Source organism: Lissotriton helveticus, chromosome 5_1 (assembly GCF_964261635.1).
Source record: "Lissotriton helveticus chromosome 5_1, aLisHel1.1, whole genome shotgun sequence".
Classification (NCBI taxonomy): domain Eukaryota; kingdom Metazoa; phylum Chordata; class Amphibia; order Caudata; family Salamandridae; genus Lissotriton; species Lissotriton helveticus.
Window position 1 is genome coordinate 1,841,051,563 of NC_136065.1, and position 17,740 is coordinate 1,841,069,302.

General features: G+C 47.6%; 1 protein-coding gene across 11 annotated transcripts in view; it reads right to left on the bottom strand.

Annotated features, from left to right (window-relative positions):
* Positions 1–17,740, bottom strand: part of KAT7 (lysine acetyltransferase 7) — a 761,891-nt gene that overhangs the window by 498,949 nt on the left and 245,202 nt on the right. For all 11 annotated transcript variants that reach the window (XM_078645259.1, XM_078645254.1, XM_078645249.1 and 8 more), the window contains one exon: positions 15,724–15,822. In XM_078645259.1, coding sequence (XP_078501385.1) covers positions 15,724–15,822 — 99 coding nt within the window. The remainder of the gene's footprint in view (positions 1–15,723; positions 15,823–17,740) is intronic.

The window sequence follows — 17,740 nt, forward strand, 5'->3', positions numbered from 1 at the left end:
GCAGCAGAGGCTCCTGGGGGCATGACTGCGGTTTAAAAACTTCCGTCAGAATATTCGGTTTGACCTTCGCGACGGGAAGCTCAAGGTGTAAGGCCTTGGCAGCCCTCATCAGGACCACCGAATAGGCAGCACCCGCCTCGGACGCCACAGGGGACGGAGAGACAAACCCAGGGTTGGGCGACTCGTCCAGGCCACTGGCATCACCCAGATCACCTACCCAGTCCACATCGTACTGGCAGGCACGGGATAGAGGGTCCTCAGACCCCTCCCAACCCTCTCCATACTCCTCCTCGTCATACCCATATTCTGGGTCGACGATATAGACATCGGGGTCAACGGGCCCCATCGGCGTCGGGTCCGGCGTCGGCCGACGCCGGTCCGGCTCCGAGTCCGGAGTCGGGGAGGAAAGGGGGGTGGCGCCGCGCGGCGTCGGTGCCGGGGACCCGACGCCGGCCGGAGCCGACGGCGGAGTCGCTGCACCACGCGGGGGCGGTACCACGGGTTGGCCCACAGGAACCGACGCCGGAGAGGCCGGGAGACCAGCCGGCGACGAACCAGAGGGAACCAGCGGCGCCGGGGCCGGAGCCACCGGCGGCGCCGGGGCAGGAGCACCCGAACCGCTCGGGCCCCCAGACGGGACCGACGGGCCCGCAGGCGCCGAAGGCCCCGCCGGAGAAGACCTCGCCCTCATAGCAATGAGGAAGGCCTCGATCTCCTCACGCGACGCGCCTTCCCCAGGGACCGACAGGTGTGGGGTAGACGGCGCCGGCGACCCATGCGGGACCGCGGGGGTGGGGTCACCCGAGCCCCCGGCCGCAGCACGCGGGCGTCGGGGGGAGTCGGGGGTGCGATGGCGACGCCCCGACTTCTTGTGCTTACCTGACGAGCCGGAGGAATGGTGGCGACTCCCGGAGCGCCCATGGCGGCTCCGCGAACGTTCCCTCGACCGCTCCCTCGACCTCCGACCGGACCGGGACCGCTCTCGACGCGGGGCCGACAACCGGAGCTCGAGAAGCTTGCGGGACCGCTCCCGCCTAGCTTTTCCAGTCAAGGCCCGACAGTCGACGCAGGACTCCACGTCGTGGTCCGCGCCCAGACACCGGAGGCAGAGTCGATGGTGGTCGGTGACAGACATCATGCGGTCGCACTCGTCACAACTCTTGAAACCGGGCATCCTACCGGCACCGTAAAGATCAATCAGTTAACAAAAAACTTGGTCAAAGACCGGAGTACTGCTCTTCGGATCTGCGCTAACTGGCGCGGAAAAAAGAAGAACTGACGTCAGCGCGCGGAGGCGGCGTCTATATACTCCAGCGACGTCATCACGGCGCACGACGCCGACGACGCGGAGCCGCAGGGGACGCCTGCAGACGACGCCTACCGACGCGCAGGGGTACTGCTACGCAAAAGTTTCCGGATCCAGACTGACGCCTGGGGATATTCTAAGGTAAGGAATCTAATACTAACCTGTTTCTTTCAGATGAGTACAACGCATTCCAAGTGGTTTGCGAATCCCTTTGAAGTCTACCTTGTGCAAGAACAATCCGCTTTCACCGAAAAGTGGTATGGAATATTAAATAAATGTTCCCTGGATTTGATCCTTTTGATTGTAGAAGAATTGTCGAAATTACTAGAAGAATTGGAGAATGAGGTTAAACAACTAAAACACGAACTCAGTACCAAGCTAACATCTGAGGAACTTGCTAAATCTTTGGAAGAAGTGAATATTCAATTAGACAAATATGTGAAAGAAATAAATGAACGTAAATTAAGGAAGTTCAAGCGCGACACAGTCGACTATAAGTTGGGAGAAGTGTACAATTGGGCTGAGATTTATGCAGCAAGGAGACAAAACCACACTCAGACAAATAGATCAACGGAGGAAGACTCTACCTCTTCTGAGGAACCATCACGCACTGGTCAATTTAGGGGCAAACCCCGACAACAAGGTCCTCAACAAAGTTCGAAATCATTCGAGCAAGCATCAACATCGAGACAAAGTGGAGATTCCACAGATCACTCTCAGACTTCAAACGTTACTGATCCTTTTTTAGGGGTAGGCCACTCATCGTCCGGAGACCCAGGAGGTCTCGCAGGAAATGCCACGTCGTTACCTCCAGCCAAATCAACCAGGAGCCACAGAATCTGATCATAAATATCTCTAAGACTCCTTTGACAATGCCTCAACAGCAAGTCCTACAAAAGGGCCTAAATTTCGTACCTACTCACCAAACTGATGAACTTAGCACCACCATATCGTTCTTTAAGTTCATGAGAACATTACGTCTAAGACACTTCTTCTCTAATGTGTGTGTTCCCACTAATATCGGTGAAGAAAATACTCTGATGGGCTTGCGCCCAAAAAGTACTTTCATTCCTCCAACCAGCCACAAAGTATTAGACAATTTTGAAATTGTGGTACAACGTGAACTACATGGTATTTTTTCATCTACCACTCCCACAAAATCTAATCTCACTATGAATGAACGACAAGCTTTGAAACAACTAGCTTCTAACACTGAATTGAAAATCACCAAAGCCGGTAAAGGTGGCGCGATTGTTGCCCTTGACAATAGTTACAACTTGGAAAATTTGAATTCTCATTTGAATAATCAAGACTTATACATGAAGATAAACACTGATCCCACTAATGAGCTCAAAATCATCCTGGTTACCATAGTCAACAATGCAGTCAGTGCGAATACAATCACTGAAAAAGACAAAAAATATTTGATCAAAGATCATCCTCAAATACCGTACATCTACTTACTGCCCAAAGTGCATAAACACCCCACAAAACCTCCATTCAGACCCATTGTCAGCACCTGTGGTTCAATACACGAGCCCATTGGTCTTTACATTGATGAACATTTGCAACCCAGTGTTAGAACAATGTCTACATTTTTGCAGGACACCACAGACTTTTTGAGTAAACTTGACCAAATTGAGATTCCTCCTGATCAATCCATTATACTAACAACCATTGATGTAAGTTCCCTCTACACATCGATCCCCCACAACTTGGGACTTGAGGCATTAGAAAACATTCTTCTTCAAACTAACAAACCACTTGATTTACAGGTTTTTATTTTGGAACTCATGCAATTTACACTTCATCACAGTTATTTTAAATCGTCTAACAATCAGTATCATCTGCAACTGTCTGGAGTCGCCATGGGCAACTGTGCTGCTCCAGCATATGCGAATTTGTTTATGTACTATTTTGAAAGTCAACACATCTTGAAAAACAAAAACTGGGAACCATTTTTGCTTTCTTACTATCGGTACATCGATGACATTTTTTTAATTTGGAAAGGTACCGAAACTCAACTTATCAATGCCATATCCTCACTCAACAACATTGATGACCGCATCCAGTTTACCCACACTCACAGCAGAACTGAAATATCTTTCCTTGACGTGAATATTAAACTGGTCAACAACCGTTTTGTCACATCCATATACACCAAGGATACTGACCGTAACAACTACTTACATTTTCGCAGCTTTCACCAACCCAGTTTGAAACGTCATTTGCCTTACTCTCAGCTTGTAAGAGCGAAAAGAATTGCCTCTACTGATGAAATATATAAACAAGACAGTAAAAAAATCACCACAAAATTTCAACAACGGGGATATCCTATTCAAATCATTAAAACTGCAGAAAACAGAGCTATGTGTCTTAACAGGGATGATTTGCTAAAACCCAAACAAACTAATCTTGATGATGAGAATCGCACAGTGTTCGTATCAAAATTTTCTACCCAATCTAAAAAGATTAAAGAAGTGATTCGCAAACACTGGCCAATGCTAAATCTGGAGAAAGATTTCAATAACATTTTTGAGAAACCTCCAATCTTTGCTTACCAACGGTCAAAAAACGTACAATCCCTTCTCAAATATCCTCCACAGCAAAATGTGGTGACATACAAAGGTACTATTCCCTGTCACAATTGTGGCCATTGTAATAGTATTATACCAGGAAATATACTGTGTCACCCTTCTAAAGGAACACCCATCCATCTCAAAGTTTCTGCTACCTGTGATTCCACCAATGTTATCTACATGCTTAAATGCCCATGTGGCCTCCCATATGTGGGAAAAACAGAAAGAAAAATTAAAATCAGACTTAATGAGCATCGTAGTAATATCAGGACTAAGAATTTGAAATCATGTTTGGCTGCCCACTTTGTGTCACATTCTCACAACCCCAGTCAAATTCGTTATCTAATCTTGGAGATGGTTGAAAAAATTCCACACAGAGACAACAGTAAACACCTGCTGCAACGTGAACTACACTGGATTTACTTTCTACAAGCCCTTCAACCGAAGGGGCTTAATGATAAAATTGAACTTGGTTGCCATCTATAATTATTTTTATCTTACTTGTCATTTGATCTCTCTTTGACCTGTGTATTTACCAGAAAATTTTTTTAAGATGTTGTGCCTTGTGTACTGTTGATTCATAGTTTCTTTTTCTGGAATTATTTTATTACTCGTATTTACACACATGTATTTGTATGCATTTTCCATTATTTCTTATTCATTTTCGTTCGTTTTTTCCTCGTGTTTTGGGTGGGTTTCTTCTTTTTTTCTTTTAGCTTTGCTTGTCGTGGTGTTTTTCTCTGTCTATTTTCTTTCACCTCCAGGGCCCGCTTTTTCATCTTAGTCCTCTGTCTATTTTCTCCCTCTCGCTATCCTGTGTGACTTGCTGTTTGTCGGATCCGCTTTTGGTCCTACTTCTATTTTTACCTTTTTTCTTGATAACGGGTGCCAGTTCTTCACTGGCGTCTTCCGGGTTGTGTCCCGAGCTACCAGACGTGTTCCCTCGTACACGCTCGTTTCTTCGGTGATGGGTAAGCTTTACTCATATTGTCTCGTTGGTCTACGGTGACGGATTACTTATGTCACTGGGTGTTATTCTTGGGGCTTGTTTTTACTCGCATATCGGCGCACTTCTGGTTCTTTTTCATCACTATTTTGCACATAATTTTTTTCGGTTATATTGAAGAATCTTGATCAAACTTTGGTCTTGTTGTCTACACCTTTCACCTATTATTTTCCTTGTTTACACTAGTATTTATTTTGGTCCACTTTTTACCGCGTTTTCACATGGAGTGTTTTTGATATTGAGGTTCCTTTTCTTTTTCTTTTTACTTGGCACATTTGTGTATTCTCAAGAGTTCCTGCTATTACAGCGACCTACAAAGTGTTCTGTCTTTTCTTTTCTTTTTAGAATTATATCCCCCTGAAGAAGTGCTGATATAGCACGAAATGCATTGGGGTCTTCCATTTCACCTTGTGTTAATGTTACTCCATGAATTTACAATGGATCAGCTTGAAAAATGGATTTAAAATACGTCACAACGAGTCTTTTGTTACTTTGAACATCTCTTTGGATTTATCAAAGGAATAAAGCATTTCCTAAAAATCTATGAGCTTCATGTGATTTACCTTTACAACTACGTACGCTTTGGTGCCTTAAGAGTGCTCAGGACAGTTTCTTACTCTCAGTAAGACTTCTCATGTACTAAAGTTCTTTAATTGCCATCTGCTGTTCTTTTGTAATATTTTTCTTAAGAAATGTCTTTCGTTTACCCGCCTGTGTAAGCAATGAGAGAACTGCCTGTTCAAAAGCCAGTATTTGCTTAGGGACAGTTTGTGCCGGAGGAGTAAATGATGATTTATTGGACATATTTGACGGCTCAGGAAGTTTGGTATTCTCTTTGTTATAAAAAAGGCTTTTAGACGTATTTTTCGAAAAAATTCTAATGCTTCTAGTTTGAGATTCACTATGACTGTTTTGGATGATGGGACAAATTTTATCCCTAGTTCAAGGACCGTTCGCTCAGGACGAGCGACGCAGTACTAGTCACGTGCCCGGTATCACCGGAGTCAATCGAACACGGAAGTGTGCGAGGCCAGCTGAACATATGAGAAACGCTGAGTAAACACATGGTGAAGGTAAGATAGCTATTCAAGCACAATAGGGAGCCTGAAACATACGTTTATGGCCAAAAGCACTCACGGCACTTTTTAATCCTTGGCAGATGCCGCACGGTGTATAACGGACCACGCTTTGACGACGCCACACACATAAAAGACCAGCGCGTGAAGCGCAAGACAACATCAATCATACGAATTAAGTAAGTTTCTCGTTCATAAGAAGGCTAAAATAAGAAATGATGAAGGCCAACACACCTCACCATAACAATTACATCTATCCGTAGACAGACCCCGCCACTTCTAACAAAACTGCGATAAAAGTTTGGGAAATGATTACGACCAGACAGACTTGACTGAAACAAGATCCTTTCAACTAAGTCTTTGGGCCATATTTCTGCAAATCGTTTCACAAAAATACATTTTTCCATGTAGCCTGAGACAATCGTGTTGTCTTTCATTATAGACTAAAACAAGTGTCCAACAAGAACTCCCAGAGAATTGCAGAATTAAGTGTACGAGCAGGAAAGAGGTAATATTTAGTACCAGATGCACACATCCTAATTGAATAGAGGTGAAGTACAAAACACTCAATTGTTCCCCCTTATCCCCCAACAGGTACCCTGTAAAGCCCTGATGAAAAACACGCCAACTTGATAAACGGGTTTGGAAACGAGTCGGCTGTTCACAATTTCCACATCCACAAAGGGTTACAAGTGTTTATATGTACACTCGAGTGGTGTACACATACAACAAAGTTATGTTTTCAGAGAAAGCTATCCCTTGTGAGATCCGTCCTAGATTATAGCCATACAAAAAGGGTTGTAGGATTGTTCTAAAATAAGTACTAGGGTACTATTTCAATTTTTTTTGTATATATTGTCAATCATTCATTTGTTATGTATGTAACTGTTTTGTGTAGCAATACTCCATATAATTTTGTGAACTATAAATGTATGGCAATGTGCAAAACTTGGACAATTTTCAATGATGTAACTGTATGAATTGAATAACCTTAAACAATTGATGAATACATCCATACCCAAGAATTAATTTAAAAGGGTATATAATCTGCTTTGAATAAAGAGCAGCTTTAACAAGACCGAGTCTTGTTGTTGTTAATACCATTATATTGTCCTACTCGGTCCCGTAAGGACAAAACCCCTCTCTTTTTTGAGCTGTAAATAGGGCAGTCATTCAGACTCCAGGATATCGTAGTCTGTTTTAAGCTGCAGGAATGGAATGATTCTTTCCAGGTCAAACAAGTGACCCAAGGATGGGCATGGGGTTGGGCGCCAACTTGCAAAGGCCTTAGTGTCCACGCCGGCGTGGAATTCTGGGTTATTAAATAATGGTGTAAGGGAAATGTCAACTCATGTGTGGTGGCAGTGCGGTCCCAAGCCTCCATAGTTGTGCTTGTGATATAGGATGCGTAGAGATTAGGTGGCCTATGTGTCTTTTGGAGGAAAGGGATACCCTGCAGGGGCATAGCTGCAACTGCTTGATCTTGGAACAACCAATGCTTCTCGGATTGTAGGCGGTTCCATACCACTAGATAGCGGAGCTGTGAGGCGTAAAAATAGAGTTGTAAGTCAGGGATCCCCACGCCTCCCCGTTCCGGTGGTAGAACCGCTATCGCGTGCTTGAACTGGGGTTTGCGGCCTTGCCGTATGAAGTGTGCTAAGTCCAACTGGGTTAGTGCAATACAGCCTGCGGGGGGGCGAAGACGGAGGGTCTGGTAGAGGTATAGAATCTGAGGGAGTATAGTCATCTTGGTGGCTGCTATTCTGCCCAAACAGGAGATGGGATGATGTTTCCATTGGCCCAGATCTTTGCAAATTTGTGCTCGAAGCCTATCGTAGCTGGTGGTGATAGTGGCTGGTATGGTGGAAGCTAATTGCACTCCCAGATACGGGATCGTGGAGGTAGACCATTGTATAGGATGTTCTTCCTGTATGTGAGCTATCGTGCTCGGAGAGAGAGAAATGTTAAGAGCGGTCGATTTGTCCATATTAATTTTAAAACCCGAGGCCTGTGCAAATAATGTAATTTGATGAAGAGAGCCCGTAGTTCCTGGATCAGGCTAGAGAGCAGGATGTCATCCGCGTATAGGCTGATAGTATGCACATCCCCACCAAACTTGATCACAGTTATGAGGGGGTGGTGTCTGACCCGAAGCGCAAGCGGCTCCATATAAAGCGCAAAGAGGAGGGGAGAGAGAGGGCACCCCTGCCTAGTACCTCTGTCTATGGGGAATCGGGATGATGTCTGATCATTTACTCGGACCGTAGCTTTGGGCGAGCGATAGCAATATAGGATTTGTGTGCGCAATTTCTCACCGAAGCCAAATCTCTGCATGACCCGCTCTAAATAGGGCCAGTGCACCATACCGAAGGCCTTCTCAGCGTCGATGGCCAGAAACATATTCCCCCTGTGTGCGAGACGCTTTTTCAATGAGGTGTAGGACTCTCTTGTCGCTGGTTTATCTTTGTGGTATGAAGCCTGCATGGTCCGGTTCCACCAATTGAGGCATATAGGGCACCAGACGAGTTGCAAGTATGCTCGTGTAGAGTTTAATTTCTATGTTTAGGAGGGAGATTGGTCTATACGCGCTGCAATGCGTTTTGTCCTTCCCTGGCTTCGGGATGACTACAATCGACGCTTCCAGCATTTCCTCGGGGATAGCTCCAGGTTGTGTGAAGGTGTTAAATAGGTCCCGCAGTAAGGGGCCACTTGGGTGCAAAAGGTTTTAAGAGGCCGCAGAGTAGCCATTCGGCCCAGGCGATTTACCTAGCCGAAGGCGGGGAAATCGCTGCGATAACTTCTTCCGTCTCTATATCCTTGTCTAGATAGTTAGCTTGCGCTGGGTTAAGAGCGGTTATCTGTGCAGCCTCTAAGTATTCGGAGCTGTGGAGTGCGTCTAGGGAATCGCTCGAGTAAAGCTCTGTATAGAAGTCTCGGAAGGCTTCCGCGATGGCCGCATCGTCCGAGGTAGGCTCGCCCCTGACGGTTGGATGGCCTGCATCCCTTGTAGCTGCCTTGCTTCCCGCAACTTGTGTGCTAGAAGATGGCCGCACCTATCGCCCCCGGTGTAGTAGGAATGGCGGATAGCCGCATATTCGGCCCTATCTTGATCTAGGGCTGGGAGTGGTTTCCGCTCCGCACATAGTTGGCGCCAGGCTCTGGCCGCTCCAGTGCGTTGGTGCATCTGCTCCAGTTCTGCAACCCACTTAGTGAGCTAAGCCCGTTTTCGGCTACGTACTAGATTGCTGGCTGTAGAAATACCTATGAATTCTTCCCGTAGGAAGGCCTTAAGAGCATTCCATTGCGTCGCTAAGGGAGTGTCTGGGTTAGCATTAAAGGGGAGATAAGTAGAGATGGCGGTTTAAATTTGGTCAACGGTGGATGCCTGGTGTAGTAGTGTCACGCAAGCGCCAGTGTCTTTGTGGTCGTCGTGTGCGTGGGAATTGAAAGGAAGCCATGACTGGAGAGTGATCCGATAAGGACGCGGTGAGGATCTTGGTATCGGTCGTGAGCACCTGTAGCGGGGTGGAGCTAAGGAAATCGTCCAGTCTGGCGTATGTTTTATGAGCCCTTGAGTAATAGGTGTAGGCCCGACTGTGGGGGAGGAAGTGACGCCATAGGTAAACGAGCCCCAGATCCCGGACATGGGCCAGCCCTGTCTGAGACAGAGCCCCAACCTGGCTTGCGCGCTGACAAGAGCGATCAGCAAGGTTGTCAAAAACTAAGTTCAGGTCTCTTCCCCCCCCCCACCCACCCCCCCCCCAGTAGCCATTGTAGCTCTGTGTTAGCAGTCGCCTCTGAGTGCCTCGTGGAAGAATTTGTCTTGTCACTCATTAGGAGCGTATACTGAACCTACTACCAGCGACACCCCTGCCACTAGGAACTGGTATGTAAGCAAACAACCCTTAATCTCGGCTTCCTTCTGGAGTACTCTGACATGAAAGGAGCGGGAGACAAGTATAGCAACCCCTGCTGACTTAGTAGAATAAAAGGAGAACATCTGCATGGGGAATGCACGAGATTTCATTGTATGGTGGTCTTTGGATATAAGATGTCTCCTGTAGAAGGCATATGTCAGCGGTGGAGTGTTCAGATAGTGGAGGACAGCTCTGCTTTTGAGCGGGTCATTGAGGCTTCGTACATTGAGTGTTAGAATCTTAAGTGGTCTATGTGGCATCTAGTGTGTGAAGAAAACACAGGCCATACCATACGCAGTAGAATTTAACCAGGTGCACAGCGCCAGAAAATAGGTCTCAGCTCGCAGTGTGGAGATCTACACATCTTGAAGGGGAGGTGGATGAGGGAAAACAACCCAAAAACCCTTGAAAAAGAAAATCCGAAACCCACCCTAAAACTAGAACAGTTTGAACAGGTACAGTTAGCAAAAACAGTCTGTTGTCCCGGGACGACTGGTCAGTCAATAAGTTGGGGTCTATTGTGTGACCAGGAGAAGGGGTACACCCCCTCTGCCGCCCACCCAGAATCAGCAGAGATGCACATGGAGGGTCCAAAGCTTCCGGGGCATTTACTTGGTGGTGGAGTCTTCTCCAGGAAGGGCCTCTGTGGCTGCGGTCAGGGCTGCCTGTTGGCTTCTAGTGATTTCTGCGGTCTCCGGGAGTGCCGCCTTCTGCCTTGGCGTGGCCATCCTGACGGGGAGATCTCGGGCCCCGTGTTGGTGCTGACGCAGGCGGCAAGAGTCTATTAAGGAGGGAAGTTGATGGAGTCTGCCATTGTATCGAAAGATACGGTGAAAGGGATGCCCCCAGGAGTACAATATCCCCTGCTGCCGTAGATTTTCAGTCACTGGGCGAAACTGCCGGCGTCATTGAAGCGTACTCAGAGCGAAGTCCTGGTACAACACCGGAGAGTGTCCCTGAAATGAGATGGGGTGAAGAGATCTCGCCTTAGTAAGGATGGCTTCCTTGGTTTTAAAGTCTTGGACGCACACCAGTATGTCCGCCGGTGGGGAGTTGGGGGCGCGGGGCGGCCCCACTCTGTGTGCTCTGTCAAAGACCATGTCGGCTTTGTGTGAGTCTACCAATATGTGACGGAAGAGGCCCTTCGAGAAGGCAAACAGGACCCAAGTGTCCTCTGAGGACTTAACCCCACGAATCCGGATGTTGTGACTTCGGGACCGGTTTTGTAGGTCCTTCAGGTGTGTTTGGATGTCCACGTTGTGATCCTGTAGCCGGATTACCTCCTGCAGGAGCATGGTCAGTTTGGTTGCTGTGGTGTCGCTCTTCTCCTCAAGGGTAGCCACCCACTCCCAAACACCATCCACTTCTCGGCGAATCTCGGACCTCTGCGGCGAATTCAGTTTTCACGGATTGTATATCTTCTCTAAGAGTGAGGAACAGCGACTCTAGGAAAGCTTTTGTAGTGGGTTTGTCTCCAGCGGCCGTAGTGTGCTTTGAGGTCGAGGCCTCAGGAGCTGCGGTTGCCATGTTGGGAAAGGATTGTGAGCGGCCGAATATGTCTTATGGGGGTTTCACCTTGTTGGTCCTGGACTTGGACATGCTCCTCCGCCTCCTTCATGGCGTACGCCTGGTGCGGAATAGGGGTGTCAGTGGGCCGCACCCGAGGAAGAGAGCTGTCGACCAAGGGACACCAGACGCACTGTAGGGCCTACGGCTACCTGCTGCGATTCCCCAGGGCCCTTCTTCCCTGCAGCAAGTTGGATTTCTCAGGAAGGGGGTATAGCTGACTCACCAAGCTCGACAGTATGCTCGCCCACCAGAGCTCTCTGTATCTATTACCTGGGCGAGCGGCCAGCACGTGGTGCAGAGGGTAGGAGGCTGCAATATTAACAAAGGGGATTGATTCTGTTAAGGAATGTTCAGAGGCTGGAATCCAAATACATACATGTAACAAACAAATTACCTCGGACACCATAAATTAGACAAATGTGTCTTTTTTCATACGATTTTTAATTAACGCTGGGATATATGCATCTATATTTTTCTCATTTTTCTTATTTAATTTGCAAAACAACTGTACCCATCATCGGGCAAGTTAGACCCAAATCTTCTCAATATGTACAATTAAACATTGAAAACACTTTTTGTTTCCAAGAGACAATGTGTCCGACAATTATGTAGTGAAAAACTTAAACATATAGTGCTTTGTACATTCAAAAGTGCATCAAACATGTACAAATTATTCAGAGGTACATATACAAAAAAGACTTTGCAAATTAATTAAGAAAAATGAGAAAAATATGGATGCATATATCCCAACGTTAATTAAAAAATCATATGGGAAAAGACACGTTTGTCTAATTTATGGTGTCAGAGTTAATTTGTTTGTTGCATAGTGGGTAGCAGGCTGGGCACTGGCCAACAAGCTGGATTCCCTAGTGGGAGGGCACAGGTCTCCTCCGTCCAGGCAGGCTCCCACCTCAACTTCCCTCCGAGTGCGTGGAACACGATCATCGCAGGTCCAGCGGTCGCGGATCCCCGGAGACGACCCTTCCCCAGCCGTTAAGGCCCTTCTTCAGCGTTGCGACCTCGTGTGTGTTCCTGTTGTGGGTCTACCAGGGGTAGATTCGCGTGGGCCACGACTAGCGCTATCCAGGCTACAGCCTGTGTGAAGTCCCAGGGATTCAAAGCCATGCCGCGCCTCAGGCCGGAGGGAAAGTCTAGCAGCGCTTGGCCATGGGCTGGGGCCGCTCGTTCAGCACCCCGGGGAGAGGTCGTGCCGACAGGCTCAGAGGTGTCCCCTCTATCTCCTTAATGCCGCCCAGATCCCAGGGCAGGCTCAGCAACCAGTTTGGGTATAGTGGGGATAAGCTAGGGTTCGTCCCCCCTCCGTCGGTCAGCCTCCCGCGCAGCCGAGCCGCAGGGTCCCCTAAGCCAAGTAGCCCTTGCCCCAAGTGCATGAGAGCTGCTCACCTTGTGCCTCGCAGTCTCTTGGTCCATGGCCGCTCCCGCTGATATCAGGGCTGTTCTCCTTGTCAGCGCCTTCCTCTCCCTCCCCTCCCCCCCCCCACCGTCGGTCTATTGCTGGTCAGTTCGGGCCCGTTAGGCCAGCACCACATGGGCAGCCGACCCCTGTGGCGGTGGTGGCTAGGAAGGGGACAGTTCCAGTCCGGGCCCCAGGTTCCAGTCATCGGGACTGTTGCTGGGAGCCCCATCTCAGAGGACGCGGCCACATCTCATCAGCGGGCCCGCGTCAAACTCGAGGCCGGGGATCTTTGTGGTCTAGTGCGTCGACGGGTTCCCCAGGTCGTATGCAGCCCGGACCTGGCAACGAGTCCCGCAGATCTTCCCGTCAACTCCGGAGGGCGTCTGGGGTATCTTCAGAGAGGTTACTCACTCTTCTGCAGCCCAGATAGCAGGGCGGCTCTCGCCCGCAGCAAGGGGTTCAGCCTCCCGCGGGAGGGCAGTTAAGTCAGGTGGTTGGCTGTGGGGCCGCCGGGATAAGAGTAGCTGGCCTCGGTGGTCGAGGTCTTGGACTACCTTGTTGTTGGAGCCGCCCCGTCGCGAGAGGCCAGGTCAGTCTCTCCGCTGCCTCGATGGGTCACTCGCATTCGAATCTCCTGTCGGGGTTTCAGGCCTGACCCGGGTACGGTGCGATCAGGGAAATGTCTAAGGGTCGCCTCAAGCTGTTTCGGGCCCCGCTAGGGCCATGCTATGCTGATATGGGCAGGCGTCGGGCAGGAGTTGAGAGCAGTGCGTCCTACCACGCGGCCATCTTGGCCACGCCAAAGCAGTTCAAATTTAAACGTTTAAGAGCATAGTGTTAAAAGCAGTAATAGCGAATGAAAACGTAAAACATTTATAAAGGCTTAAAACTAGGCCACAATTAATATAAAAGGAATTAACACTAAGTGCTACCTTCATTCACTATCTTACCTTCCACATAATTTAAAAAGATTTCCGGTAATCAATGTTTAGGTATGCTATTTCCACTGATGCTGGGTTTAACTCTGTGCTATTGCTTTATTGTTCATGCTCTCATTAGTGCACAATGTCAGTCTATTAGGTGGAACACACATTGGCCATTACCAGTTTATTTTGGACAATAATATCAATTGAAGGTAAAATTATGGGATAAATTGATACTATAAATCTTTTTGGGGTGAGCTCCACTCTGGTTGGTGGTCATCATTAGCGTCTCCAACCTTACCCAATATTTACACACACATTATTGGTCTCAACGTGCACATCAAATTGCCACTGTATCAGAGTTCAGACTCCTCGGACAGACTTTCTCCAAACCAACTGTCTTCCCCATGAACCCCCTTTTTTGTGTCCCCAGCCCCCTGATGCCGCCATCTCTGGGAGTGAACTAGAGTGGCCTGAGACCCCGAGCTACTGGCCCTTTAATTGGAAGAAAGACCAGAGCTTCAACCCAGCCCCTGGAGCGGGGCATCGACTGTTGACGGAGCCCAAAGAACCAACATCCAATGAGGTCGTGGTCTTCAAAAGGCAGGAGAGCCGGCGGATGCGGAACCAGAGCTGCCGGGACAGAGCCGTAGTGTGTATCGTCGGAGCCACAACGCGCCATAGGAAGACCCCCGGATCAAGAGCCACAAGGCCAACCCCGCTCAGCGTCCAGCCACGTTCACGGAAGTACGTGGCTACAGCAGGTGCGTGCTAGACTCCTGGGACCCGGGAAGAGGGAGGACTTGTGTGCGGGTGGAGGCAGCGGGGATGGTTCGGGCTGAGATTGTTCCTTGCCGGTCCCCGGCGTTGGTGTCCTCAGCCTACCTGCACCTCCTGAAAGTGACCGGTTGTCCCCCACAGCCCATTCTGCACTTCCAAACAACAGAAATCTAAAGGCCGCTTTTCTTTGTGGTTTTTTTCCCCTTCCCTCCTTGCCTAACACCTAGGAGTATTGCCGACTCTTCCGATTCCCCGGACTTCACCAGAGCACCGCCTGAAGTAAAGTCCTCGCGGAGAACCATATCCAAGAAAGGACCAACGAAGCTAACTTCCTTTCTTTCTGTGGTCTTAAAAACTTGATTTTGTTTAATAAACAATCCCTTAAGCAGCACTTTGAACTCCTGGGTCATCCTCTCCCCGCGACACACTGGTGCTCCGCAACTTTGGGAACGTATCACTTGGCACCACAGGGGATACCTATATAAGCATCATAAAGTGAGAATCAATTTATCCAACAAACGTTCTATGCAAATTGCTTTTATTTTTATTTTTTTTATCTACGACTAATCTGTTCACATGCCAATATGTATACAATAACAGAAATAATGTTCAGTCCCTATCAGATACATTAAAAGAAGTCCCCAGTGCATTTCAAACGGATACATGCTCTTCAATGGGGAAGAAATTTAATTTCTAGTTCTTAACCCTTATTAATTTCTTCAGATGCGTGTGCTCCTTTAAGAGCTACGGGGGGGGGGGGGGGGGTTGTCTGAACAGCCTGGGAACATCAGACGTGTACACCTGTGTTCATTCTGGTCCTCACATGTGAACACAAGAACAAGCACCCCAGTATGACGTGAACTAGCCAGAATGATCTGGCAGAGAAAAAAATGAAGACAAATGGAGATATGCCTATATTACAAGGAATGACTAAGTCTCAACAGTTGCAAGATAAACAGATATTAGCAGGCATCTTAAGGTAATTATTAATTTTGGTCTCCAACTTATAAACTTGATCTATCAAAGGAGTAATGAAGCCTTCCTAAAGATTGAATTATGCAAGAGGTTTTTAATCAGCATAAACACACTTGACACACTTTCAGGGTACAGAAAACAAAACAATCACTAGCCAATATCAAGCTGTTCATACCATGTACTTTTCCTTTTGCTCTTTGGTCAGCCCTGTATTTCTCTTTTTTCGCAGTTCTGAAACCTTCTCTTTGTATCGGATTTGTCTTTCTGTTGGTGCCTAAGAGGATAAAATGAAGAGGAAAGAAGAAAGCCATTAAGTTGAAAGGTGTGTCCCCTATAGGTGTAAATGCTATCCACTCCTCCACACCTTAAAATACAGAGGTGCCACGCTTACATAACACGCTATGAAGTCAGTTACAAACAGGTGCCAATGACAGCCTGTTTAACCCTACTGTAATCAGACTCAGAAAGAGGGTGTATGTGTGGAACTGACAAATGTATTCGGATACCTTTAAGGTTACACTCTGGTCTATGCTATGGTAGCTACTTTTTACGTCAGCTGTTTAACAGAATATAAGTTTATATCTTTCGAAGCATTACGAGATTAAAAAAAGGAATAGGTTACTTACCCCGTAAGCATCTACTCGTGGCATGTAGTGCTGTAGATTCATGTGCTCAGCATACTTGCGCAATCTAGTGCTGGTTTAAATGTGTGACAATTGTTTTTCTTCAAAGAAGTCTTTCAAGTTACAAGACAAAGTGTCTTCTGCTCTCAGTGATATGCGCATCTACATCAACTCCATTGTTGGATTGTTTTCCCACAGGCAGGTGTAAATGGAGTGAGAGTAAGAATCAGTAAAGAGATGTTCATGTAAATAAAGTAGTGTAAAGGAAGTGCAACGGCCATGTGTGTCTGGGGAGGAGGGTGGGCACATCTGAATCTACAGAAATACATGCTACAAAAGGATAAATTACTTACCCGTAATCCTAGTTCTCTTCCAGGGGTATCCTTATCAAAGTCATAAGCACATGAATATTACCGCCCATGCGCCGGACCCCGTAAAACGTACGTAAATGTACTAACTATAATGAATATGCTACTTACCAGTATGCATCTGTTCTTGGCATGTAGGGCTGCTAACATTCATATCTTGTGCATAGATCGCCGCCTAGTGTTGGGTCCGGATGATTGCACATTGTTGTCCTGGAAGAGTCTTCGAAGTATCACGAGATAGGTGGCTCCTCCCCTGGACTACAGTGCGCATGGGCATCGACTCCATCCCCAGATTGTTTTTAGCCATTGTGGCAGAGATGGAGTGAAACAGTGTACAGGATGTCCATGCTAATGATGAATGCAAGAGAGTGTCTGCAGCCGCTACGGGCACCGGGGAGGAGGGCGGGCGATATGAATGTTAGCAGCCCTACATGCCAAGAACAGATGCATACTGGTAAGTAGCATATTCAGTTCGAGGCATGTGGGCTGCTAAATTCATATCTTGTGCATAGAATACACAGCAGTCCCTCCATTAAGGGCGGTTGCCCGTGCCAGCTGCAGAAGCTTGAAAAAGTGTCTTGAGAACAGCCTGTCCTACAGCTGCCTGCTGTTTGGAATGCACATCTACGCAATAATGTTTGGTAAATGTGTGTGGTGTAGACCATGTGGCTGCTCTACAAATGTCTTCTAAAGGAATGTTCCCCAGGAAAGCCATGGAGGCCCCCAATTTGCGTGTGGAGTGCGCCCTTGGGGGTATTGTTAAAGTGCGTTTAGCCTTTTGATAACAGATCTGAATGCATTTAACAATCCATCTGGCTATTCCTGCTTTGGAAATGGGGTTGCCTTTGTGTTGTGCTGAGAAGGCAACAAAAAGTTGTTGTGTCTTCCTAAAGGGTTGTGTTCTGTCAATGTAGTACATTAGCGCCCTCCGAACGTCTAATGTATGAAGCATTCTTTCTGCTACCGTTTGCGGGTTTTGGAAAAATGCAGGCAGGTCAATAGTTTGGTTGATATGAAACTGTGACACCACCTTTGGAAGGAATTTGGGTATAGTGCGGAGCACTACCCTGTTAGAGTGTATTTGGATGAATGGCTCTTGGATTGTGAGCGCTTGCAGCTCACTAACACGCCTGAGCGACGTGATAGCAATGAGAAAAGCCACTTTCCACGTTAGAAACTGAAGTTCGCAGGAGTGCAGTGG